General features: G+C 43.3%; 1 protein-coding gene and 1 long non-coding RNA gene across 3 annotated transcripts in view; one reads left to right on the forward strand and one right to left on the reverse strand.

Moving 5' to 3' along the window:
• Positions 1–26,886, reverse strand: part of LOC147030064 (uncharacterized) — a 73,516-nt gene that overhangs the window by 13,346 nt on the left and 33,284 nt on the right. Inside the window, exon 4 of one of the 2 annotated variants that reach the window (XR_015056215.1) lies at positions 15,142–15,252. The exons of the other annotated variant lie outside the window; for it this stretch is intronic. This is a non-coding gene — a long non-coding RNA (uncharacterized LOC147030064). The remainder of the gene's footprint in view (positions 1–15,141; positions 15,253–26,886) is intronic. 2 annotated transcript variants of the gene reach the window in all.
• LOC147030065 (uncharacterized) overlaps positions 24,367–26,886 on the forward strand; it is a 17,435-nt gene continuing 14,915 nt past the window's right edge. Inside the window, exons 1-4 of the mRNA XM_085872023.1 lie at positions 24,367–24,541; positions 25,866–25,940; positions 26,360–26,443; positions 26,719–26,799. Of these exons, the coding sequence (XP_085728149.1) occupies positions 24,374–24,541; positions 25,866–25,940; positions 26,360–26,443; positions 26,719–26,799 (408 nt within the window). The 5' untranslated portion in view covers positions 24,367–24,373. The remainder of the gene's footprint in view (positions 24,542–25,865; positions 25,941–26,359; positions 26,444–26,718; positions 26,800–26,886) is intronic.

Raw genomic sequence — 26,886 nt, forward strand, 5'->3', positions numbered from 1 at the left:
ACCGACTGGCTCGCTCACCAACTGGCTCGCTCAGCGACTGGCTCGCCCACCGACTGGTTCACCACCAGGGATGGAACGTTACATCGTTTATTTTTTTCAACTTGCAAAGTGCTGTTCACATTGAGTCATAAACTGTTATAAAGGCTTAGAACTCTTTCTAACACTGTATTTTTACACCGCCATCTTGCCAAGTCCATCATCCCGTTCCCTGCATCTGGCATTCAGCATGTCGCCTCGGGACATCAAATCGTCAGATTTATAGGTTATGGTAATCAACTGTCGTCAGCGAAGTGACGGGACGGGTTGTGTGGTGGATGTCGGGATGACGTGCACATCCATGGAGGCCAAGCTCAGCAGAAGATGTAAGCATGTCATGGCGTTCCAGATGTAACACCATAATGATATCACAGCAAAAAGAGCAGGTTACGCAGAGGGATTGCCGGATGCAGAAATCCAGCTGCTTTAACATATAGGTAACTAGCACAGCCCCGCATAACCTCTATGATAAAAGTCCTCCTTCAAGAGAATGCCACATAGTTAATTGGGTGGTATATAGGCAACAGATTGCTGCCTCAATTTCTCACAGGAAAATAAAACAAACCAGGCACAACAAATCCCACCCATTTCAGGCATAAAGTTATGTTGGGGATCAAATTTAAATTTGATACATCCTTAACCTGAATGTTGATTAGAAGGAATAGAATAAGGAATATTTTAGTCTTAGTTTGAAGTCAATTAAACCATTTTTGACAAAGCTATGACCGTAAAATGATTTTGACCTTTAAGGCCACGTAAGGTGAAAGGTCATGGTGTCAAATGAAAGCCAATAAAGGACTTGATATATGTCTTCCATAGGAAACACGCATATTCCTAACCTTTTTTGATAAATAATGGAAAATATGTCATTTGGACTGATGACCATGACCCCCAAAACTCGGACTCCACCGATCTTCACAAATATGCATTTTTCACTGTAGGAATGGGTAGGATAATAAATGACAAATAGAATAAGGTTCACTACAAGCTTAGTTTGAAGTAAATCAGATCATTTTTGACGATGTTATGAGCAAAAAACGATTTTGATCTTTTCGTGACCTTGACCTTGACCTTTGATCCAATTGGACCCAAAAGTTAATGGGGTCGTCCAATGTTCATTGCCCACCTGTGGATTAAATTTGATAGTGTTTGCTAAAGCCGTTTTGCCGTAAAGTTGCTGACAGACAGACAGACAAACAAACAAGCAGTCATAGACTGGTACTTTCGAAATCGTCAACTTGACCTCTGACCTTGTCTCATAAAAGCTGTCTCTTTAGAAGGTAGCGACGCAAACCAGAAGTTTATAGGATGATTCTGCACCAAACCATCAAAAATCAAATGTTTGACCTCACAGTGAGCTTGACCTTTGACCGATTTTGACCAAAATCTAATCAGCGCTCGCCATCACCCTCCTGAATCATGTGGTGTAATTTGACATTGGCAGCTTCTTCCAGCTCGAGTTACCGTGGATTAACGGAACGTAAAGGTCACACTCGATGCCCCCCCCAACTCGAAAGGACGCTGGGGCGAGCGCGATGACATCAGCTCGCACACGCAAAATCTTTACGTGACTCAACGACGTGTCTGCTCGAGCGCGCTGCGCCACGTGACGAGCCGTGACGCGGCGGGTGAAATATTTTTATGCAATCTCAAAACGTCTCCAAAACACCCAAATTTTACCAGAATTTTGACAACTCAGTGTTAAGCGTCCCAAGCGATCCCGAAAACCGAAGACAAAATTAAAATCGAAGTTAAAACGAACTCGAAGCAAGCAAAAAATCGACCGAAGCAAAAACACACTGCAGTTCTGAAGATTTAAAGTCGAAGTCGACCGAAGCAAAAATACTCCATTTCTCCACAGGAATTTACGGAATTATTTAATATTATTTTATCAAAGTCAAGGCCATCTCCACTCATGGCTCACAGACTTCCTTTCCTGTCGCAGTCAACGTGTGGCCCCAAATGGAGTTCTTTCATCCCCCCTTCCTGTCCAGGCTGGAGTTCCTCAAGGTAGCGTTCTGGGCCCTGTTCTTTTTCTGGTTTTCATCAGTGGTCTCTCCGACTCTCTGGAAAATCCTCTATATCTCTTTGCTGATGACTCCACCCTCAGCCGTACCATAGGTCATCCCTCAGACCGGCAAGCAGCAGCTTGTTCGCTCACTGCAGATCTGGATAAAATCACAAACTGGTCCAACACGTGGAACATGTCTTTCAATCCGGACAAATCTCACACTCTCACGATGTCTCTTCGTAAGGACCGTTTAGAACCCCCACCCCCATCCAATTTCTCAACAATCCTCTGGAAGAAGTCCTTTCTTTCAAGCTTCTGGGTCTCACTATCTGCCATGACCTTTCCTGGGAAAGCCACGTTTCAAACCTCGCCTCCAAAGCCAGTCGCCGACTGGGAATCCTCCATCGTGCAAGGTCCTTATTCGGCCCACCTGAGCTCCTGACCACTTACAAAGTTTTGTCCGCAGCCTGATGGAGTACTGCTCTCCCCTCTGGGCTGGTGCTACTGCTTCCCACCTTTCTCGGCTTCACACTGTAGAAACCAAGGCATTTCGGATCATTGGCATCTCCCGCAATGAGGCTGAGTCTTTGGACCTCTCACTCTCTCACCGCAGGCTGGTCGGTGGTCTTTCTGTCTTCTACCGTCTCCTCTCCAGCCTCGCCCCCCCTGCTCTCTCTGCAATTTGTCCCCACCACATTACCGCAGGGCGCTCAAGGTCCGCCAACAACCCCCTTCTGGAAGAACTACCAAAATCACGAATCACTGCTCATGTTCCCTCTTTCATTCCTCTTTTTTCCCAACTTGAATTAACTCCCTCACTCTATTCATTCCCATTCTTCCCTCCAGGCCTTCAAAACAGCTGATCACCACCACCTCTTATCATCCCCCATCCAAATCCTCGATCTTTTCTACCCCCGATAATCCACCTAAGCCCACCTCCTTCAAATTCCCTCTTTCCTTCCTGAAAGTCCCTGTAATGTCAATCTTCTATTCCCCATGCTCCCCGTCCCATCCCTCTCCCTTCCACAGATCTCCAAATGTCTGTTCCCACTATTTTGTCCTTCCCACTCCCTTCCCTCTTGTCTCATGCCCCCCCTTGATGTGTGTTGTGTGTTCGCTCTCATACGAGCCTCGACAAAGTATACAAAAAAATACTCTGGATGTGCCGATATAATACGTTGTGGTTATATAGCTGGGTTAGATTCCAATTACAATGGACACTGTGGATGTGTCTATACAATACGTTGTGGTTATATAGCTGGGTTAGATTCCAATTACAATGGACACTGTGGATGTGTCTATATAATGCATCGTGGTTATATAGCTCGGTTAGATTCCAATTACAATGGACACTGTGGATGTGTCTATATAATACATTGTGGTTATATAGCTCGGTTAGATTCCAATTACAATGGACACTGTGGATGTGTCTATATAATACATTGTGGTTATATAGCTCGGTTAGATTCCAATTACACTGGCACATAGGCTGACACCAGATGCCTGAAGCCTAAGGACTGAAGACTGAGGGCTCTACATAGTGTGGCCTTCATGTTGTGTGGAGTTCACACGGCACGGTGATGCAGAATGGCTCCAACCTTTCGATACTTGATGATCCTTGAAACAGTCACTTTGGTTATTTCACATTGAAGGGAAAACTTATCGAGAGGGCATGGCGATTGTGAACGATGACAGCTCCGACGGCATATTTGGCTTGGCATCGGACGAACATGGCAGCCGTATGATTATACAGGTTACAATTGTGGATGGAGTCCGACCAGCTGTCCAACCAATGGGTGGAAAGTGGAGTTACACACGGGCGGATGAATGGACAGACACACAAGTGTGTTGCTGTATAGAAAAGCCAACAGGACAAAATGAGTTGCTTGAATACAGAATGGAATGTGAAAACGATGCAAACTGAACAAGTGAAATACCCTTTTCCCTGATTCCTTGTTTAGAATGTGCAGAATTTGATGGAAGTCACAGGAAGTGAGAATCATTGTTTTAAATTGTATTGTTGTTGCTGCTCTGTGTCTTGCAGACATTTCTTGCTTTCAAGAAGATTCGTGAGGACAGGAGATGTTGGCAACAGACCCACAGTAAGTTAAACCTCCTGCAATTGCCTTGGAATTGCATTCACTTTCCATTAATGAAAATAATTACACTAATATGTTTAACTCAATAACATGGCCATGGTTCCACTGCCCCACCTCACACCCTCAACTCTCCCAAACAGACTGGCATGCCTTGATGAATCAACGACAGCATATTCAAGCATGGCACAAAAACAAACACAATGTTATGCTGTGCCATTGTTCCTGCCAACAAGGAAGACGTCATGAGCAGCAGAACAAGGGAACCCTGAACGACACGGCAAGCACACTGTCTCTTGGGCAATCCCAGTTGCAGAATGACCTCAACAATGGATATTATCACCGGTCTGACAAGATCTTGAACCATCGAGTATCACCGGTATCTCCATACAGATTGGTGAACCATTTGCAGCAAGGAAATGCTCGAGCATTAATAAAGAAAAAGAATGCAAATAATCAATTCAAAATGAAGGAATCGCTGAAAAACCCTCATTCCAAATTCAACAGCCAGGTTGGGCTGATAAATGCTGTCAGCCCAACCATGGTATACCACGTGACCGACGACTCGTGTGGAACAGGGATGAAGAAGAGCGTCTTGCCAGGTTCCGTAAACAATGGTGAAGTCGGTGCTATTCGAGCATCATACAAGGACCACGTCATCGAGAATGAGTTCCAAAAACAGCACGAAAGTGCCACGATTATTCAGGTAAGAGCACCACTTTATGCATTTTCTGTTCAACAACCCTCGAGATATGAAATGGATAGAAATACACCAGGTTTGCATTTTGGGATGGTTTGTTCTTACAACATGGATCAGCAAGTTTGGTGATAAGTTTGAGCCATACGTAATTGTGATTTGTCCATTGTGTACGACTGTCCATGGAATTCAGGAAAAAGTCCATTGATGTCTTCATCTTCTCACTTCCTGCTTCACATGATTGAGTGCAAGCTTCATGATCATGAGGTCAAGCTTGCATCATCGTGGGTTCCTGATATCCTTGTTTTGTGCAAGTTGACAACAATGCACTCATTGTGTACTCGAAGAACCTCAGATGGTATAGTGGATGTGTACAAAGAAAATGGAAAGACAGACTTGGACCGAAGAAATATTCAGGGAGATTGGCAAATTGAACTGGGATTTGAAACTCGATTGGTGTGATGGCTGGAGCGTCCGCACCGAGTCTGAGAGGTCGGCTGTTGAAACCCCAGCCGAGTCAAACCACAGATTTAAAAATGGTGCGTGCTGCTTCCTCGCTTGGCATTCAGCATTTACAAGGACAGAACATGGGCAAGCCCCAAAGGTTGGCATCGATGGGGAGGAGGAAATTCCTCTGTGGGAAATGCCCTGCTGAGTGTGAGATGTCGAAAAATTCAAAAATTATTCTAACTGTCACTCACAATGACAATATTTCCCATGAGTGGGGAAAAAATCATTTCAGATGAGTCGACAATCACCTGGTGTTGCCATTTCACATCCATTCACCTGAAATGTCCAAAGTACCTCATCAATTTGTGGACAGTGTAAATACTGCTGCCCAGACAGCAACAACTACACTCAAGATCGCAAGCAGTGTAACCTGGTGTCAAGGAACCTCCAAACAGAGGAGACCACTCGTGACACTGTCAAGGCAGGATTTTGTCATTTGTTTCGAGTATCAGCGATGATTATATTTTGGTGAAGATCGGGATGTGATAATTTTTTGATTGATTCCTCACAAGTGAGTGATCGGGCTAAAAACGATACATAGCACGACATCTCAAAACGTTGTGGACGGAGTCAGACAAAACTTGGTGGATGAGGTGAGGAGGTGACAAGAACAAGCCGATTAGATTGTGGAAGTTATGGATCGAGATCCGACCTATCAGTGGGATCTAAAACATAACCTGTTCCACCTGGCGTATGTCTGGGGTCTCCCGAGTACTGTTCAAGTTGTTTTTTCATTTCTTTGTTGCTCAAACCTCAATAAAAGAATAATTCCTGGAATCCAATCATGTGTTGGGCAGGAAGGAGTGGCACTCAGATAATTAAAAAAACCCATGCATAATTATTTTCACCAATTGTCGATCCATGTGTTGTGAATGGCTGCAAAATATATTAACTTAACCATAAACTGATAACCATCTCCAACCGATGTGAATCTAGACTCATCCACTGTGACTGGTTGAATGAACCTTCTCCCATCATTTTAATTTGACCTTTTGTCTGCAGGCAAACTACCGTGGTTACCAAACGAGGAAGCATCTGAAGAACCTCTGTGATGGAAATGGCATGGTTACTTTTCAGTCCGAATCAACAGGAAACAAATTTACAAACCAGGTGCATTCCTCACAATCAAGTTCTCCGAGCTATCAGGGACATTCCACCAGGACGAGTTCTCACAGTCCATGTACAAGTCCCAAATGTGATCGAGACTCAGCTCTTGAGCACCAGCGACGAGTGCAGATGGGAAAAGTAATTCAACCTCGAGTTGGTCATGATGGTGGCACCACATCACGTGATTTAAGTCTAAACATCACCAAGAAAACATCTCCACGTCATGTTGATGTGGTGTTTTCCCATTGGCTTGAGACAAGTGGGATGAATAGTCACTTCCTTGGTGACCCTGCCACGGAAGGGGCAGTCATCACCATCCAATCAGGATACCGAGGATATCGAGCCAGGAAGGATTTGAAAACAAAGCATCAAAGTGCGACATCCATCCAGGTAAGAAACAACATTTTAAACAATGTCGAAACTATGAAATAATCTGCAGTTCTGAAGATTTAAATTTTGGTTTGACCTCGCTGGTGATCCCACCTGAGTCCATTGTTCATGATTCCTCCAGTTCAATCCCATCAAACACATTAATCTCTCAAAAATTTACAGGTATCCTTGTAATCTGTGTTATGATAGGAGCCGTGTCTGTCTGTCTGCCTGTTTGTTTGTCTTTTTATAACTTGAGAACGGATTTCAATTAATCGAACTATGGTGGATTCAGGGAACTCCTGGGAAGGGGAAGCAATTGAGAGATTAAGCACTGTTTGTCCTTCTTTCCACAAATCTCAGTTTATGATCGAGGAACAACTTGATTTAAATTGAATATTATATTTTGAAAATTAAGTGTAAAATAGACCTGCAGTCCAACAGTACCTTGGCTCTGAATCCATCCTGATCACACATGTGCAGAGATGAGTGAGATATTTTTTTCCTCTTTCGGTGCTGTGAAAGCATATTCCGAGGCAAAGTATACACTAGGTGGTTTGCTATTACATTCACAGCAGAAGTTCGGGCAGGAATTTGTATTTGGCCACGCTGCCAGTGATAGTTTAGCTTCTCTTCAGGAAGGACTTTAAGATCCACCAACCAATGCTGGCAGATGGAATTCCTGTTTAACCTCCATCTGAAGGCACACACTTTGATAACTCACCCGACTTGTGAAACACCAGGACAACAGCTTATAGCTCGGCCGAGATTCAAACCCAAGATAGACAGCTTCGACCCGAGTGTGTGTACCCTGCGGCTATCCTGCCAGCCACATACACTCTCCTGTCCACAAATGATTTTGAATGAGGAAGAGTCAGATACTCCTCTCTCCTACTTTCCTCCATGCACATATATTTTTGTCCTTTTCCGCCTTTCTTGACCATTAACCAAGAAGCTTTCCGTGACATAATAACACACCAGATCACCATTCTGTGAATGATACTAATGTTAATCAGACCAGGAACAAACCAGAATAGTGTACGGGATTTGAATATGGGTTTCTCACTTCATGAGTCTTGGGTTCAGATGGGAATTCCAAACAGGTCACTGTTGGTTATAATACAGAAATCTTTCATTTTTCTCTGACATTACTCACGTCCCATATTTTACTTTGTGCTTTTCCTTATCATTAACCAACTTTCAAAATGAAATAGCTCCTGGAATCAGATCATGTGTATAAAGCTTAGATTGTTGAGAAATAGACCCACAATGCCTGTCTTGTCACGTGATTATGGAACCATGTGCTGTGAATGGCTGAAAAAATATTTATCTACTCGCTGATAACCATCTCCACGTATGATGTTCATCCAAATCCTTCTCCGCTATGATTGGTTGAATGAAGCTTCTCCCACCATTTTAATTTATCTTTTTCTCAGCAGGCAAACGACTGTGGATACAAAACGAGGAACCATCCGAAAGGTACAAACCAGGTGCACTCTTCTCAATCAAGCTCTCTGAGCTCTCAGGGACATTCCAGCAGGACGAGTTCTCACAGTCCATGTATAAGTTCCAAATGTGATCGAGACTCAGCTCTTAAGGACCAGCGACGAGTGCAGATGGAAAAAGTTTTTCAACCTCGAGTGGGACATGATGGTGGCACCACATCATGTGATTTGAGTTTGAACATCACCAAGAAAACATCTCCACGTCATGTTGATGTGGTGTTTTCCCATTGGCTTGAGACAAGTGGGATGAATAGTCACTTCCTTGGCGACCCTGCCACGGAAGGGGCAGTCATCACCATCCAATCAGGATACAGAAGATATCGAGCCAGGAAGGATTTGAAAACAAAGCATCAAAGTGCCACAACCATCCAGGTAAGAAACAACATTTTAGAAACATTTTAAACAATCTACAAACTATGAAATAATCTGCAGTTCTGAAGATTTAAATTTTGGATTGACCTTGCTGGTGATCCCACCTGAGTCCATTGTTCATGATTCCTCCAATTCAATCCCATGAAACACATTAATCTCTCGATAATTTATAGGTATCGTTGCAATCTGTGTTATGATAGGAGCCGTGTCTGTCTGTCTGTCTGTTTGTTTGTCTTGTTATAACTTCAGAACGGATTTCAATTAATCGAACTGCGGTGGATTCAGGGAACTCCTGGGAAGGTTTGTGATGAAAACATTGTTTTTTTAGTGTGGGTACGTGGGCACACGTGAGGAAACTGCAAATGCCAACTTGTGATGCTGGTTATCCCCGCACTCCCAGGATTCCTTTTTGTTCTTGCCCTATTGATGATCCATCACAGCAAAGATTGGTATTTCCATCAGCGAAGTGAATGGTCTTATCTTCTAGTTTGTATAAAAATAGACTCAGGACCTCCGATATTTACCCCACGCACACAAAGCGAACAGCGAGGTTAAGCAATTGAGAGATTAAGCACTGTCTGTCCTTCTGTCCACAAATATCAGTTTATGATTGAGGAACAACTTGATTTAAATTGAATGTTATATTTTGAAAATTAAGTGTAAAATAGACCTGCAGTCCAACAGTACCTTGGCTCTGAATCCATCCTGATCACACATGTGCAGAGAGGAGTGAGATAATTTTTTTTCCTCTTTCTATCTCTTTGGAAGTGAAACAAAATTGAAAATCATTCCAAACAGGAAACTTAATGGTTTTAAGGATATCATAAAGGACACAAACAATGATGTAACGTGTTCATTCTGCTGGTGTTGAAGATGCTGAGTCAGCAGCGGTAAATTGCTGGAATTTTTTTTTCTTCAACCATTTTAATCTTTACTTTATTTCAATTTCATGATATATTTAAACGCTGTAGAACACAAAATCGCCTTTTTAGCAATTTAAAACCCTTCCCTTCAACAATACTTGTACAAAATATGATGGTATTTTACATCATCATGACCAATCAATTTTTCCGTTTGTTGGCCCCGCCCATGTCATTGTTTTTCAAGCATTGTGGAGTCACGTGTTTTATGAACTCTCTCTCTCTCTCTCTCTCTCTCTCTCTCTCTCTCTCTCTCTCTCTCTCTCTCTCTCTCTCTCTCTCTCTCTCTCTCTCTCTCTCTCTCTGTGTCTCTGTCTCTGTGTCCGTCTCCGTCTCAGTCTCCCTCTCTCTGTCATCGTGTTTCGGATGTTTCAATGCTTGCATCTGCAGGCCGTCTCTCTCTGATGTCTGACGTTCCATACTCTTCGCACAGCTTCGGTGCTGTGAAAACATATTCCAAGGCAAGTTATACACTAGGTGGTTTGCTATTACACTCACAGCAGAAGTTCGGGCAGGAATTTGGATTTGGCAACGCTGCCTGTGATAGTTTAGGTTCTCTTCAGGAAGGACTTTAAGATCCACCAACCAATACTGGCAGATGGGATTCCTGTTTAACCTCCATCTGAAGGCACACACTTTGATGACTCACCCGACTTGTGAAACACCAGGACAACAGCTTATAGCTCGGCCGAGATTCAAACCCAAGATCGACAGCTTCGACCCGAGTGTGTGTACCCTCCGGCTATCCTGCCAGCCACATACACTCTCCTGTCCACAAATGATTTTGAATGAGGAAGAGTAAGATACTCCTCTCTCCTACTTTCCTCCATGCACATATATTTTTGGCCTTTTCCGCCTTTCTTGACCATTAACCAAGAAGCTTTCCGTGACATAATAACACACCAGATCACCATTCTGTGAATGATACTAATGTTAATCAGACCAGGAACAAACCAGAATAGTGTACGGGATTTGAATATGGGTTTCTCACTTCATGAGTCTTGGGTTCAGATGGGAATTCCAAACAGGTCACTGTTGGTTATAATACAGAAATCTTTCATTTTTCTCTGACATTACTCACGTCCCATATTTTACTTTGTGCTTTTCCTTATCATTAACCAACTTTCAAAATGAAATAGCTCCTGGAATCAGATCATGTGTATAAAGCTTAGATTGTTGAGAAATAGACCCACAATGCCTGTCTTGTCACGTGATTATGGAACCATGTGCTGTGAATGGCTGAAAAAATATTTATCTACTCGCTGATAACCATCTCCACGTATGATGTTCATCCAAATCCTTCTCCGCTATGATTGGTTGAATGAAGCTTCTCCCACCATTTTAATTTATCTTTTTCTCAGCAGGCAAACGACTGTGGATACAAAACGAGGAACCATCCGAAAGGTACAAACCAGGTGCACTCTTCTCAATCAAGCTCTCTGAGCTCTCAGGGACATTCCAGCAGGACGAGTTCTCACAGTCCATGTATAAGTTCCAAATGTGATCGAGACTCAGCTCTTAAGGACCAGCGACGAGTGCAGATGGAAAAAGTTTTTCAACCTCGAGTGGGACATGATGGTGGCACCACATCATGTGATTTGAGTTTGAACATCACCAAGAAAACATCTCCACGTCATGTTGATGTGGTGTTTTCCCATTGGCTTGAGACAAGTGGGATGAATAGTCACTTCCTTGGCGACCCTGCCACGGAAGGGGCAGTCATCACCATCCAATCAGGATACAGAAGATATCGAGCCAGGAAGGATTTGAAAACAAAGCATCAAAGTGCCACAACCATCCAGGTAAGAAACAACATTTTAGAAACATTTTAAACAATCTACAAACTATGAAATAATCTGCAGTTCTGAAGATTTAAATTTTGGATTGACCTTGCTGGTGATCCCACCTGAGTCCATTGTTCATGATTCCTCCAATTCAATCCCATGAAACACATTAATCTCTCGATAATTTATAGGTATCCTTGCAATCTGTGTTATGATAGGAGCCGTGTCTGTCTGTCTGTCTGTTTGTTTGTCTTGTTATAACTTCAGAACGGATTTCAATTAATCGAACTGCGGTGGATTCAGGGAACTCCTGGGAAGGTTTGTGATGAAAACATTGTTTTTTTAGTGTGGGTACGTGGGCACACGTGAGGAAACTGCAAATGCCAACTTGTGATGCTGGTTATCCCCGCACTCCCAGGATTCCTTTTTGTTCTTGCCCTATTGATGATCCATCACAGCAAAGATTGGTATTTCCATCAGCGAAGTGAATGGTCTTATCTTCTAGTTTGTATAAAAATAGACTCAGGACCTCCGATATTTACCCCACGCACACAAAGCGAACAGCGAGGTTAAGCAATTGAGAGATTAAGCACTGTCTGTCCTTCTGTCCACAAATATCAGTTTATGATTGAGGAACAACTTGATTTAAATTGAATGTTATATTTTGAAAATTAAGTGTAAAATAGACCTGCAGTCCAACAGTACCTTGGCTCTGAATCCATCCTGATCACACATGTGCAGAGAGGAGTGAGATAATTTTTTTTCCTCTTTCTATCTCTTTGGAAGTGAAACAAAATTGAAAATCATTCCAAACAGGAAACTTAATGGTTTTAAGGATATCATAAAGGACACAAACAATGATGTAACGTGTTCATTCTGCTGGTGTTGAAGATGCTGAGTCAGCAGCGGTAAATTGCTGGAATTTTTTTTTCTTCAACCATTTTAATCTTTACTTTATTTCAATTTCATGATATATTTAAACGCTGTAGAACACAAAATCGCCTTTTTAGCAATTTAAAACCCTTCCCTTCAACAATACTTGTACAAAATATGATGGTATTTTACATCATCATGACCAATCAATTTTTCCGTTTGTTGGCCCCGCCCATGTCATTGTTTTTCAAGCATTGTGGAGTCACGTGTTTTATGAACTCTCTCTCTCTCTCTCTCTCACTCTCTCTCTCTCTCTCTCTCTCTCTCTCTCTCTCTCTCTCTCTCTCTCTCTCTCTCTCTCTCTCTCTCTGTGTCTCTGTCTCTGTGTCCGTCTCCGTCTCAGTCTCCCTCTCTCTGTCATCGTGTTTCGGATGTTTCAATGCTTGCATCTGCAGGCCGTCTCTCTCTGATGTCTGACGTTCCATACTCTTCGCACAGCTTCGGTGCTGTGAAAACATATTCCAAGGCAAGTTATACACTAGGTGGTTTGCTATTACACTCACAGCAGAAGTTCGGGCAGGAATTTGGATTTGGCAACGCTGCCTGTGATAGTTTAGGTTCTCTTCAGGAAGGACTTTAAGATCCACCAACCAATACTGGCAGATGGGATTCCTGTTTAACCTCCATCTGAAGGCACACACTTTGATGACTCACCCGACTTGTGAAACACCAGGACAACAGCTTATAGCTCGGCCGAGATTCAAACCCAAGATCGACAGCTTCGACCCGAGTGTGTGTACCCTCCGGCTATCCTGCCAGCCACATACACTCTCCTGTCCACAAATGATTTTGAATGAGGAAGAGTAAGATACTCCTCTCTCCTACTTTCCTCCATGCACATATATTTTTGTCCTTTTCCGCCTTTCTTGACCATTAAACAAGAAGCTTTCCGTGACATAATAACACACCAGATCACCATTCTGTGAATGATACTAATGTTAATCAGACCAGGAACAAACCAGAATAATGTACGGGATTTGAATATGGGTTTCTCACTTCATGAGTCCTGGGTTCAGATGGGAATTCCAAACATGTCACTGTTGGTTATAATACAGAAATCTTTCATTTTTCTCTGACATTACTCACATCCCATATTTTACTTTGTGCTTTTCCTTATCATTTATCAACTTTCAAAATGAAATAGCTCCTGGAATCAGATCATGTGTATGAAGCTTAGATTGTTGAGTCATATCCCCACAATGCCTGTCTTGTCACGTGATTGTGAAACCATGTGCTGTGAATGGCTGAAAAAAAAATTTAACTTCTCACTGATAACCATCTCCACGTATGTTGTTCATCCAAATCCTTCTCCACTGTGATTGGTTGAATGAAGCTTCTCCCATCATTTTTATTTATTTTTTTCTCAGCAGGCAAATGACTGTGGATACAAAACGAGGAACCATCCGAAAGTTACAAACCACGTGCACTCTTCTCAATCAAGCTCTCTGAGCTCTCAGGGACATTCCAGCAGGACAAGTTCTCACAGTCCATGTATAAGTTCCAAATGTGATGGAGACTCAGCTCTTGAGGACCAGCGACGAGTGCAGATGGAAAAAGTTTTTCAACCTCGAGTGGGACATGATGGTGGCACCACATCACGTGATTTAAGTTTGAACATCACCAAGAAAACATCTCGACCTCATGTTGATGTGGTGTCTTGGTCTGGACTTCACAAGAGTGGAATGAATAGTCATTTCCTGGGTGACCCTGCCAAGGAAGGGGCAGTCGTCACCATCCAATCAGGATACAGAGGTTATCGAGTCATGAAGGATTTGAAAACAAAGCATCAAAGTGACACAACCATCCAGGTAAGAAACACCATTTTAGAAACATTTTAAACAATCTCCAAATGATGACATAATCTGCAGTTCTGAAGATTTAAATTTTGAATTGACCTCGCTGATGATCCCACCTGAGTATATTGTTCATGATTCCTCCAGATCAATCCCATCAAACACATTCATCCCTCCTTATTTGTAGGTATTCTTGCAATTTGGATGAAAGTTCATTCGTCTTTTCTCATACTCATATTCCATAAGTAATATCGAGCAAACTGGAGTCAGCTACCCTCCCTGAATCTCCATCCTTCTCTGTCGTTCTATTCTCATTTTTTTAAAACATTTCCACTTGAGATTTATTTTGGGTGGTGAGGGATTGTCAGGCACTGCTAAGTCGAGTAATTTATGATTCCAAGTCAAATATAAACGTTCATTGGTGGATCTGTAACTTATAAGCCAAAGTAAAAAACACAATAATTGTCATATTCTTACATCTGCACCCACGTTGTGCATCGTAAGCGATGGAGTTAATTCAAGTAGCAACATGTGACGTTCCTATCTTCCCTTTTTGGTACTATCATGCTTGAGGTCAGGCTCACATAGACCCTCTGAGCCACCGTTCTAAGACCTCTGCGAATGACCAAACAATCTCCAAATTCCCACTGTGTTCAACAGATGATAACGATGTATACTGTGTTCAATTATCCATTCGCAAATACCCAAGGATCGTTCAATAAAACCTTACCTGGAGGTTGCTCTTGTTGGAAGGCACAAGGTGGGAAAACGTTTCTTACAAATCATGGTTTCTTTGAAATTAATACGGGGAACAAGGAGGACAGGACATGATAAATATATGGATCATATCTGGTGATTGACAACCACAAATGTGGAAGTAAAGAGAGCACAATCAAACTTGGAAACAAGAAAATTAAACCATGCCATTGGAAGCAAAATATCAGAATCAAACCAGAAGCAAAAAGGGCATTCAGGGAATTGAGGAGGCACAATCATATCTCGGAGTACCACGATGGTATAGTTGTGCAGGTTGGTTTGGCACAGGACTCGTGCACCACAGGGCAGGATGACGGCAACAAGATGGCGATGAGGAGATACCTTTGTACTCTTTCAAACCGTCTGTCAAAGAGGAGACGGAAAGGGAGACAGAAACAGATTGAGAAAGTTTATGACTCCACCCTTAAAACTTTATCCACCCCAAACTCCCCCTTCTTCAAACTCCCTGCTTCCCTGAAAGTCCCTGTAATATCCATCTTGTCTATCTTGTGTCCCCTATCCCATCCCTCTCCCACCACTCTTGTCTCATGCCCCTTGTTTTGCATCTGCGTTCACTCTCATGAGAGCCTCGACAATGTCGACCCAAAATAAGGACACACAGAGACAGACAGACGATGCAAAAGTCTTCTTGAAGCCCAACTTCAGTCCAACCACTCTCGATCTATCAATGCACATGTGTGGTGCCGGCTTTTACTCTGTTCGGACCCAACTTCCGGCACACAGCCTAAAATTGGCCGCCCACTATCATTGGGCATCTTCACTTTCCAGACAATCACACTGCTGTCCGGCGCTGCACAGTTTACGACAACACCATGGCCTGCTGTCTGTCAAAACGGCCTGTGATGACTCCATTTCAAACAAGGAAACGCTTTCCACGTGCCTTTTTGTCCACAAGTCCTCCAGTAGGCCTCCTCACCATATTCCGCCCTAAATTACGATTACTGACTTTTCGGTGGAGATACTATTTATGGCGTAACTCTGACAGATCCCTTGTCCAGGTGTAAATGTAACCTACTGGAGCACCAGGACCATGCCAAACTGTTAATGAAATATTTAATTATCAAATAGAGCTTTATAGTGTTTTTGAAAAATGCAAACAGAAGCTTGTTGACATCTCACATGCAGACGTGAGTGATCAGAATAAGCTCGTGATTTAATCGTGAGTGCATTCTTCAAGCAGCGAAATATATCTCAGATTTTTCCAAATGCAAAATGCACTGATATTACCGAAAAACCGCCCAGGAGCCTGGTGTTGGCGCAGTGGTTAGGGCAGCGGCTTGGGATCCAAAAGGTCCTAAGTTCAAGCCCCGTTGGGCCACTGAATTAATACACCAGGGGGTTGACTCAGCCTGTCATCCTTCCGAGGTCGGCGAAATGAGTACCAGTATACTGGGCCGGTGTATACCCCGGTTAAAATAGATGTACCATATCCCTGTGTCGTAAGAGGCGACCAGGGTTGCGTCAGGAAGGGCATCCGGCGTAAAACGTGCTAAATCACAATGCGGATCATACGGATGATCCGCTGTGGCGACCCCTAACGGGAGCAGCCGAAAGAAGAAGAAGAAGATTACCGAAAAACCGCTCGAAACCAACTCTCAGTTCAAAACCATTGTTGGAAAAAGTCTTGATGAAGCCTCTGAGACGACAAAAGGGAGTGGAGACAGCAGTGTGCTGAAGGAGTGGGAAGGGGCAAAACGTCGACTCCTTAACGTATATATAAGTGATTTGGATCAGGGTTTGCAGCGGCGTGAACCCTCGGGGTAGATGGGATTGTCCAACAAGTCACCAACGGTTTGAACAAATACATTTTGTCCTTCATTTCAATAATACTCTTATTTCTCATTTTTCTTAGTTTGCTCCTTTTTCTGGTGTTTTTGTGAAAGTTTTTCTTTATTTTGTTCTTGATTCCTTTACTTAAGTTCAACAAATGCTCATTTGCTGAGACTGTTTGGATGAGGCTTCAACCATCAAATGATTTTTTTCCTTTCACTTCAGGTAAGCGACCATGGTTACGGGTTGAAGAAAGATCTTGATTCAAAGGTGAAAATGTCGACAATTCATGAACAGGATGAACGAGACGACATGTTTAAAGAAGAAGCTAAAGTATATTCCAGCAAAGCCCTTTGTAGAACTAAATTGGGAGATTCTCATGCACAAACATCTCGTGCACCAGTCAACGATTCCCAGAATGAGGCAGATCTTCCTTCTCACTCGTTTCACAAACCTGGGGCTAAATCAGCTCAAAGATACCCTTGCTGCAGGAAATGTTTCTCTGAACGTCTCTGTTGTCATACCAATGGACATTTTTAACCTGAAAATCTGTCCAGAATTCGGGAATTAATGTCGTTTGTCCAAAGCAAACTCCCCACCTGAAAACTTCAGTGCAATGACCCCAGAGAAATTGAAAGGACGGACAAAGTTTAGGGAGAACTTTGTCCTCCAGTGAAGTTAATTAGGGTGAGTGAAGTGAAGCCGAGTTTCTTGTTAACAACAACATTCCACTCCCTCTCTTCACAATTTTATTTTCTTTAATGTTCTCTTTATCAACGGCCAAATTTATCCTCTGATAATGAATGATTCTCAGTTTCTTATCACATTTGCAGTTTTTATAACCGGTCAAAGAAACATCTTTAATCATACTTGGACCATTTCCATGTAGTAAATTCCCAGATTCCTCGAGGGAATCCTTTTGGATCATTGACTTTGTCCATAACTTCATCTACATATTGTATTACCTTGTTTGTTTCTATCTTACTGATTGTATGTGTGTAATTCCAGAAACAATTATTAAAGTATTCCATCACTTCATCGACGTATCGTACGACCTTGTTTGTTTCTTTCCTGCCCATTCTTTGTAAATCCTGACAATAATCAACCATTTTCTGGGTATTTTTGTGAAGAATTTACATCACTCGTGAAAGTTTGTTCGTGATTCCAAGTGAGACTTCAGAGATGATAAAAACGGTGTTTTGGGGACTCTTCAGCACAGTCTCGGTGTACTCATCATCTGTGGATGAAACTCTTCCACTCTGAGCCTTCGTTCCCAAACTAAATCTCCAGTTGTTTGTGTTGCTTTGTTTTTCATTATATTCTAATTGAGATCGAATTTAATTTTTGACTTTTGTGGATTGAGATAATTTTGTGAAAGAGAAGGAAATCGATGGGACACACCAACCAATGACTGTTCCACAGACACATCAGTGTCACGCCTTGTTTCCTTATAATAATAATAATAATAATAATAATAATAATAATAATAATAATAATACATTTTACAAGTCTGACACTTCATTATCACCTTTCATGAAAGGTTTGGAGATTATGTACAAGAGCTTTCTTTTAAAGTTGATTTTTCAACATTCTCAATGGAATATCGTTTATCAGTTTGATCAAAGGGTTTTGATTGTTAAAAATAATTCAGTGATCAACAAACCAGGAACCAACAAAATTGAATTTGGAAATGATATCCAGAGAGAAGAGTTTGTCCAATTATTGTAATTCAATTTCTCTTGACTCTGTAAGATCGTGTGGAAATGAAAACTGCATGCTGTTCTTCGTTGTGTTTCGTTTCATTCATTCTCTCCACATTGTACTCCGTGGTCTTTGTTGAAATCAAGCCTGGTGATGCCGCCCCGTGTTAGTTCATGCAGAATGCACACATCTGAGTCCATGGCAATTACCTGCAGTAAAAAAGTGACTCCATGAACCACAGATACAAACTCTTGAAGTGTCGACATGCACGTTTTGTGGTGCAGTGAAGATGTAAGTGTGAAATGACTGACACCCATTGGTGAAACGATGCTTTGTTAATTTCCTCTGTCGTTCCGACTGCAGCCCCCATGCCTCCAACAAGGGACAGTGATGCACATCGTCTTTCCCAGAGCAATGTAACATACCTGAAAAATCATGCAATGGTCTTTGTGTGCTCGTTCCTTTTCATGTAATTTTTTATTTTATTCTGACAATATACACGGGTTGAAAAAAGTTTTTTTTTTCCCTTTCACAGGAATTTCAAATTCTAAAAATAAACTCCTTTGTTCCACAATAGCATTTCACTCTTCTTCTCATTTAATCCTCATTTTTCAAATCCTTCACTCAGGAATTTTTTTTTGGATGTCCTTCTATCCTGTCAGAGAGATATTTGTCTGTCTGTGTCACATTTTTCTCTGAGATGGCCATGTGGAACTTTGTCCAAGTGGAGGGAAAATGAATGATGATTTTCCACTGCACACGTGCCACAGTGCAAGTGTTTTATTGACCCCTGCTGCAGACACGAGGGATTATTAACCTTGTGATGAGCCATGGTCCCACCCCACCCAGGCTACTCCCTGAGTAAGTGGATGTTTGTCGTGTTTATAAATGGGTTGCAAAGCCGAAACAAAGGATATGTTTGAAAATCTGACTGTGATAAACATGTGGCACAGTCAGACACACAACTCTCATTTGTAAAAACAACAGAGGGATCATTTAAAAGTTTTCCTCCCCAACCACCCCGTCACTATTCAAGATACCCCTCCCTGTTTCTGAGTTTTCTGGACTTAAATAAAAACTCTGAACATGTTTTTGAGTGTGATGACATCACAAAGAGGCCATCAGCGGTCAGCTGTATCGTGCAGATTTGCTCCACTCATGGTGGGGGGGGGGTGGGGTAGACAAAACCTTGATGATATGATAGTATATATCCAAATACATACGTATCCAAAAGTTCTCCACTCAAATAGGTGCAGTTATTGTGTATTTTCATCTTGAAAATCAATGCATTCCCCACGTTCTCTCATTTGAATTTTCTCCACTCGGATCACGTGTGGGCCACGTGACGCCTCAACAGCCAATAGATCGGCTGACATCGTATGCAAATTACGTCAGACTGTCATGTGACCAGCGAAGTTGTCCAAGATGGCAGCTTCCTGCAGGGAGGAAATCACCGGCAGCTGATCGGCGATTTTTGATGAATATGGCCAGTGAGGACGCTCGGCTCGCTCCCCCGTGTATTATTCACCAGGACAATGGAGCGAACGAAGAAGTCAAACGTTTTCCGTCTGTAAGATGGGATAAATGGAGAGAAAGCGTCAACAAATGGCTCTTCTTAAGGCGCTGTCACACCTTGACGTTTTCGCCAGCAATGGCAACGTATAAAAATGTATGTAAAACGTTGGCGTACGCTGAAGTTTTGAGGTTTTTTTTTTTAAGTTTTCGTCGTATTCATAACGTGTTGGTCGTATGCATAACATATTAGTAACGGGCACAGAACGTTTCGTTGTCTTATAGATAACTTGTACCAACGAATGCTTAGCCTGTTGTCGGCGTCCACAACCTCTGCCCAACGATAGTCTAACGCAGGGGTCGGGAACGTGTGGCTCGCGAGCCAGGTATGGCTCTTTTGATGATTGCATCTGGCTCGCAGATAAAATTGGAGTTTGAAACTTGGAAAGCCCAATATTTCTCGCAGAAGCTTTACCTATAGTTTGAATGGTGTCGTGCTTCATTCACGTGCAGGGCTGAACTTGGCAGAAGGAGAGAAGAAAAAACACCTCCGAATTGTCTGAAGCGGTTTTTGTTTCGTCCAGTCATGCGGCCGACGCGAGTAGTGATTTCGGTTCCTCCAATGACGTGCCGCCGCCGAGACGCGTCACGGAATTCATCTCAACCAATCACGCGCCACCGCTGAGGTGACTCGTGATTTCGGTTCCTCCAATGACGTGCCGCCGCCGAGACGCGTCACGGAATTCATCTCGACCAATCACGCGCCACCGCTGAGGCGACTCGTGATTTCGGTTCCTCCAATGACGTGCCGCCGCCGAGACGCGTCACGGAATTCATCTCGACAATCACGCGCCACCGCTGAGGCGACTTGTGATTTCGGTTCCTCCAATGACGTGCCGCCGCCGAGACGCGTCACGGAATTCATCTCGACCAATCACGCGCCACCGCTGAGGCGACAGCATCCCAGAGTCGGCCGGCCGCGCCGCACCTCTCGAGTATGTCAGCCCGTGTGCAGGCCAGCCAGACTCACTTGGGTCAACATCTCCCTCTCTATCATTTGCTCAAAGCTAACCCTTCGACGAAGAAGATGGCGAAAAGAAAAAAAGATGAGGAGTATCGTACATTTCAGGACGAATGGGCCAAAGAATTCGCCTTTGTGGAGAGAGCAGGTTCTGTGGTGTGTCTAATTTGCAATGACAAAATTGCATCGATGAAACGGTCGAATATAAAGCGGCACTTCGACACGCGCCATGCTACCTTTGCATCAAAATACCCTGCGGGAGACAGCAGAAAGAAAGCGTGCCAAGAGCTACTGAGCAGGGTGCAAGCCAGCCAGCAGCAACTCCGCGTATGGACCCGGCAAGGTGACTATAATTCCGCCAGCTTTGCTGGATCTTTAGCAATAGTGAGGAACGGAAAACCATTCACAGATGGCGAGTATGCAAAAACGTTCATGCTGGATGTCGCCAATGAACTTTTTGATGATCTTCCGAACAAAGACAAGATAATCAAACGGATACAAGACATGCCTCTGTAGGCAAGAGCTGTTCATGATCGTACCATCATGATGGCAAACCAAGTGGAGGAAACGCAAGTGAAGGACATAAATACAGCGCCGTTCTTTTCCCTGGCTTTGGATGAGTCAACAGACGTAAGCCATTTGTCGCAGTTCAGTGTGATTGCAAGATATGCTGCTGGTGATGCACTGCGCGAAGAAAGTCTTGCTGTTCTGCTAATAAAAGGGTCCACAAGAGGTGAGTATTTATTCAAGTCTTTCATGGAGTTCGCTCAAGAAAAAAATCTACGAATGGATAAACTTATCGCGGTGTGTACTGATGGTGCTCCGTGTATGGTGGGGAAAAACAAAGGATTTGTGGCGCTTCTCCGTGAACATGAAAATAGACCCATCCTAAGTTTCCATTGCATTCTACACCAGGAGGCACTTTGTGCTCAGATGTGTGATGGGCAGCTTGGCGAAGTGATGTCGCTGGTCATTCGTGTGATCAACTTTATTGTTGCCCGAGCCTTAAATGGTCGCCAGTTTAAAACACTGCTGGATGAAGTTGGAAATAACTATCACGGTCTGCTTTTGCACAGCAATGTGCGTTGGTTGTCAAGAGGGAAGGTGTAGCCGTTTTGCGGCTTGCCTGAACGAAATCCGGACTTTCCTTGAAATGAAAGGGATTGAGCATCCTGAGCTAGCCGAAACTGAGTGGCTCCTCAAGTTTTACTATCTTGTGGATATGACTGAACATCTGAACCAGCTCAACGTGAAAATGCAAGGCATTGGAAATACAGTGTTATCCCTTCAACAAGCCGTGTTTGCTTTTGAAAACAAGCTGGAGCTCTTTATCATGGATCTTGAAACAGGTCGTTTTACTACATTTTGAAAAACTGAGACAATTTAAAGATGCATGCACAGCAAGTGAGCCCACTCAAAACTTTGATCTCCACCAGTTAGCTGGCTTCACATCCAGTCTCCTCCTACAGTCATTCAAAGCACGCTTTGGAGAATTTCTGAGCACACTCGTCTTTTAAGTTCATCACCCATCCAAGCAGTGTTCACTGAACACAGCCGACTCCTGAGTTACATTCCTGGTGTCTCCGTCAGAGATTTTGAAGCAGAAGTGGCTGACCTGAAGGCCTCAGACATGTGGGTGAATAAGTTCAAGTCACTGAATGAAGATTTGGAAAGAATCGCACGACAGAAAGCGGAGTTGGCGAGCAAGCACATGTGGACAGAAATGAAAAAACTTCAACCCGAAGACGAGCTGATTATCAAAACTTGGAACGCGCTTCCTGTCACATACCTCACACTGCAGCGTGTGAGTATTGCTGTATTGACCTTGTTTGGATCTACGTATGCATGTGAGCAGTCATTCTCACATCTTAAAAACATCAAGTCCAACCTACGATCACGTCTAACGGATGAAAGCCTCAACGCTTGCATGAAGCTTAACCTCACCAAGTACCAACCAGACTACAAAGCCATCAGCAAATCCATGCAGCACCAGAAGTCCCATTAATGGTGAGTATTATAACAACATTATTTAAAAGAATAAATTCAGAGGCTTATTATACTCACATTTAGTTGAATTCAGTCTTAAAATATATTATATGGCTCTCACTGAAATAGATTTCCAAATATTTTGCTTTAATGGCTCTCTGAGTCAAAAACGTTCCCGACCCCTGGTCTAACGTATGCAAAGCGTGGCAGCGTATCGTCGACGATTACGTGAGGTTTTCTATTGTTACCTATTGTTCCCAATAGGTCACTCACCTATTGTTCTTGGACGCTGGTGCTCGGCAATTTAAATAGTTTTCATTGATCGAGTGAAATCGTTTCCCCCTCACTGCAGTCACGGCACCAACAGCAGCAGGCTCAGTGCCAGCCTCATGCCAGGCTCAAGCGGATCCCTGTAGAAGGTGGACTGCTTGGTTATCCCTGGACCCACTCTGGCTCGCAGCTCGTCGAACATCGCTGGGGGCATTCGCAGGAAGTTGATGAAGGGTGCATGGTGCTCGTTCCGGAGTTCCACCATGAGCTGGTCATTTCTGCCGGAATGGCGTCGCCTCCCGATCCATGGTCTGACCCAGTTCCTTCTCCTCCGTTCATGTTTTCTTCTCCCGGCTCTATTGGCACGCAACTGGTGCAGAAAGATCACGGATCACGGACAAACAAGAAAGAAAGAAAGAAAACGGAATAAAAACCGAGTCCTCCCCCTCCTTCATGCCCGGCGATGACGTCATACATCGCCTGGATCAACAATTGGGAAAGAGTGTTTATACACCGCTCGGTGTCTCGCACGAAGGCGTCAGGTGGGATCCTGACAGGAATGACAAAAATCATACAAATGACGTCACTGTCACCTTGACCTTTCACAGATAGAGTCACAAAAAGATTCACATCCTCACTTTTGTTCCTCAGAATTCTCTGGTGAAGTTTTACGAAGATCCCTGAAAGTGTTCGCGGGTTATCGAACTCAGAAAAACTAACAAACGAGACGGACCGACGTGTGAAGAACATTCTCAATTTTGGTCAAAACAAGAAAACAGAATAAAAACTAAGATCACCCAAAGGTTCGCCGGCCTGGAGATGACGTCATACAGCGGCTCTCGATGGAATAGGGACGGGGCGGTGTATAAACAAATCTTGAACAAGTCGCGAAAACCGTAACTTGGGACTTATGACTCACCCAACACACCAGGAGCGAATGAATCAAATGAAATCCGTTTCCGGGGGAATGAATGCGATATGGGAATGAAATCAACTCCTTTTTCGTTCATTTGAAGGATTAAAAAAAAACGTTTTAGTGAATAATTATAATTGAAAGTATTAATCTCATGTTAATGTTCAGTATTGTTATTGTAAAATATATTTATGATGTTTATTTTTATCATTTATCGTTCTGAATTAATTCGCCATTGTCGCCATTGTTGCCATGGTTCCCCATTGTTCCCATGGTTCCCCATTGTTGCCATGGTTCCCATTGTTCCCATGGTTCCCAACGTCCCCCAATTTGAACCCACGACGCTGATCACTCATTTGTTCGTGAGAATCATGAAGTGTGGACGAGTTTTTCTCGTGCTCCTCACCGTCATTCACCTCCTTTACTCCATTTATCACCGACACACGATCTCCACAAGGGTGAGTAATAGTAAACGGTGAGTTTGTTGATGTAATTACCGGGACCTTTGTCCATGTTTGTTGTTCGGTTCGGTGTTGTGGGTTAATTTATGTGTTGTTGATGTAACGGCGCCTTGATGGGCCAAGTGTCCTCTTCCCCGTCCACGTTCCGTGTGGATCCTTGTAATGAAGTGGAGGAGGACAAGCATCAACGTTCGTTTCACTTTTACACAAAAACTGAACTCTTCCAACACTCCCTGGGGGGAAGGACCCGGAGGGTTGTTTGGTCCGTCGTTTATACACCGCATCACCGACGGTTCTTTGGTCCTGTGGACCAAACATCACTGACATGGTGCTCGTTGAGTGTTTGCAGGTAGAACAGTTCATGGTGATGGTATTTGGGGCCTGTGCACGTCACGGGGTCAATTAACCCGATGGGGTCAGATCGGGATTATGAACCTGTCACAACCAAACAAAGGGAAATGGGCAGAGATTGGGAGGGAGAGAGGAATGGGAAGGATGTTCGTGATGTGGTGAAGAACATGGAGAATGGGAAACAAAATGGACACCGTGTGATGCCCACGGACACCGTGTAATCCCCACGGACACCGGGTAATCCCCACGGACACCATGTGATCCCCATGGACACCGTGTGATCCTCGTCGACCTCTTTATTTGGAGCCATTTACTCGTGTTGGTTAGTTTGGGTTTAAATCATGTTGACTGGTGTTGGTTAGTTTGGGTTTAAATCATGTTGACTGGTGGAGATTCGCTTGTTTCAATCATGTTGACTGGTGAAAGTAAATTTGGGTTTCAATCATGTTGACTGGTGTAAGTTCGTTTGGGTTTAAAAAATGTTGACTGGTGTAGGTTAGTTTGGGTTTAAATCATGTTGACTGGTGTGTAGATTTAAATCACCTTGACTGTTGTTAGTTAGTTTGTGTTTAAATCATGTTGACTGGTGTTGGTTACTTTGGGTTTAAATCATGTTGACTGGTGGAGATTAGCTTTTTTCAATCACGTTGACTGGTGAAAGTAAGTTTGGGTTTCAATCATGTTGACTGGTGTAAGTTAGTTTGGGTTTCAATCATGTTGACTGGTGCAGGTTAGTTTGGGATTAAATCATGTTGACTGGTGAAAGTTAGTTTGGATTTAAGTCATGTTGACTGGTGTAAGTTACTTTGGATTTAAATCATGTTGACTGGTATAAGTTAGTTTGGGTTTAAATCACGTTGACTGATGTTAGTTAGTTTGAGTTTACATCACGTTGACTAGTGTTGGTTAGTTTGGGTTTACATCACGTTGAACAGTGTTGGTAATTACCTTCTCCTTGTGTGTCCTGCAGGATCTCTGGGAAGTTTCTGTGAAGCTTTTCCAAACAATCTTGAAGAACCTTCCGATCCCCCTTCATTATATTCAGGTATGGCAGCAATCATTCCTCCACAAACTCACCTTCCTGAGGGCTGTGGGTCAGGTAGTTAAATGTTCCCACCTGCGGTCAGTTTGTTGGGATCCCAGGTTCAAATCCCTGATGTGGGATTGTCACCAAACATTTCCTATCCCTTCCCTGTCGGTGCAAACCGGTCGATACAATCAGCGAGGGGATGATCAGTTTACCTTTGCTGGTGTGGTTCATACATCCTGCCAGTCCACACGTGTGGTTGATTCCAATAAATTACCACTCACCCAGTTGAACCCAGAACAGCACGAATCTCATGCTGAACGAACATCGACAAAATACTTCCCTGAGTGCAGCTCACCCTGAACACACTCATCACAGTTTCAGTGGAATATCTTTGATTCATTCTCTATTCTTGTTTTCTTGTTTCCATCACACAGCAACCCGTTCCTCGGGAACCTCAAGGGACTTTCCAGTCTTTGTGGAATAATCTTTTCAAAATTCTTCCATCCTTCTTGCTGAAGGTAAGATCACACAAACCACTCCAGAATTGTACACTTTCATCCCAGAAGATATAAATGTACACCAGGACAGACACTCACAGCCACCCAAGCAGGCCAGAACAACGACATACACAACCACATACCACTCACAAAACCATAAACACAACCACGCCCCCACCCCCACCCCCTTCATAACACGTCACAATCGTTGAGGGACAACTGATCATTTGTCCCCATTTCGGTGAAACAACTTTAACTAATTCCCAATTCTTCTTGTTCTTGTGTCCCTCACACAGAAACCTGACCCTCAGAAACCTCGAGGGATTTTTCACTCTTTCTGCACAAAAATTTCAAATGGTCTTCCGACCTTTCTGAAGGTATGATCGCACACCCACTCGACAAATACACACACCTTCATCCCACGGGACGTTAAACTACTTAAGGCTTTGTTTTACAGAGTTTTG

Source organism: Eptatretus burgeri, chromosome 3 (assembly GCF_056783735.1).
Source record: "Eptatretus burgeri isolate ZD-2024b chromosome 3, Ebu_testis_v1, whole genome shotgun sequence".
NCBI classification, from domain to species: domain Eukaryota; kingdom Metazoa; phylum Chordata; class Myxini; order Myxiniformes; family Myxinidae; genus Eptatretus; species Eptatretus burgeri.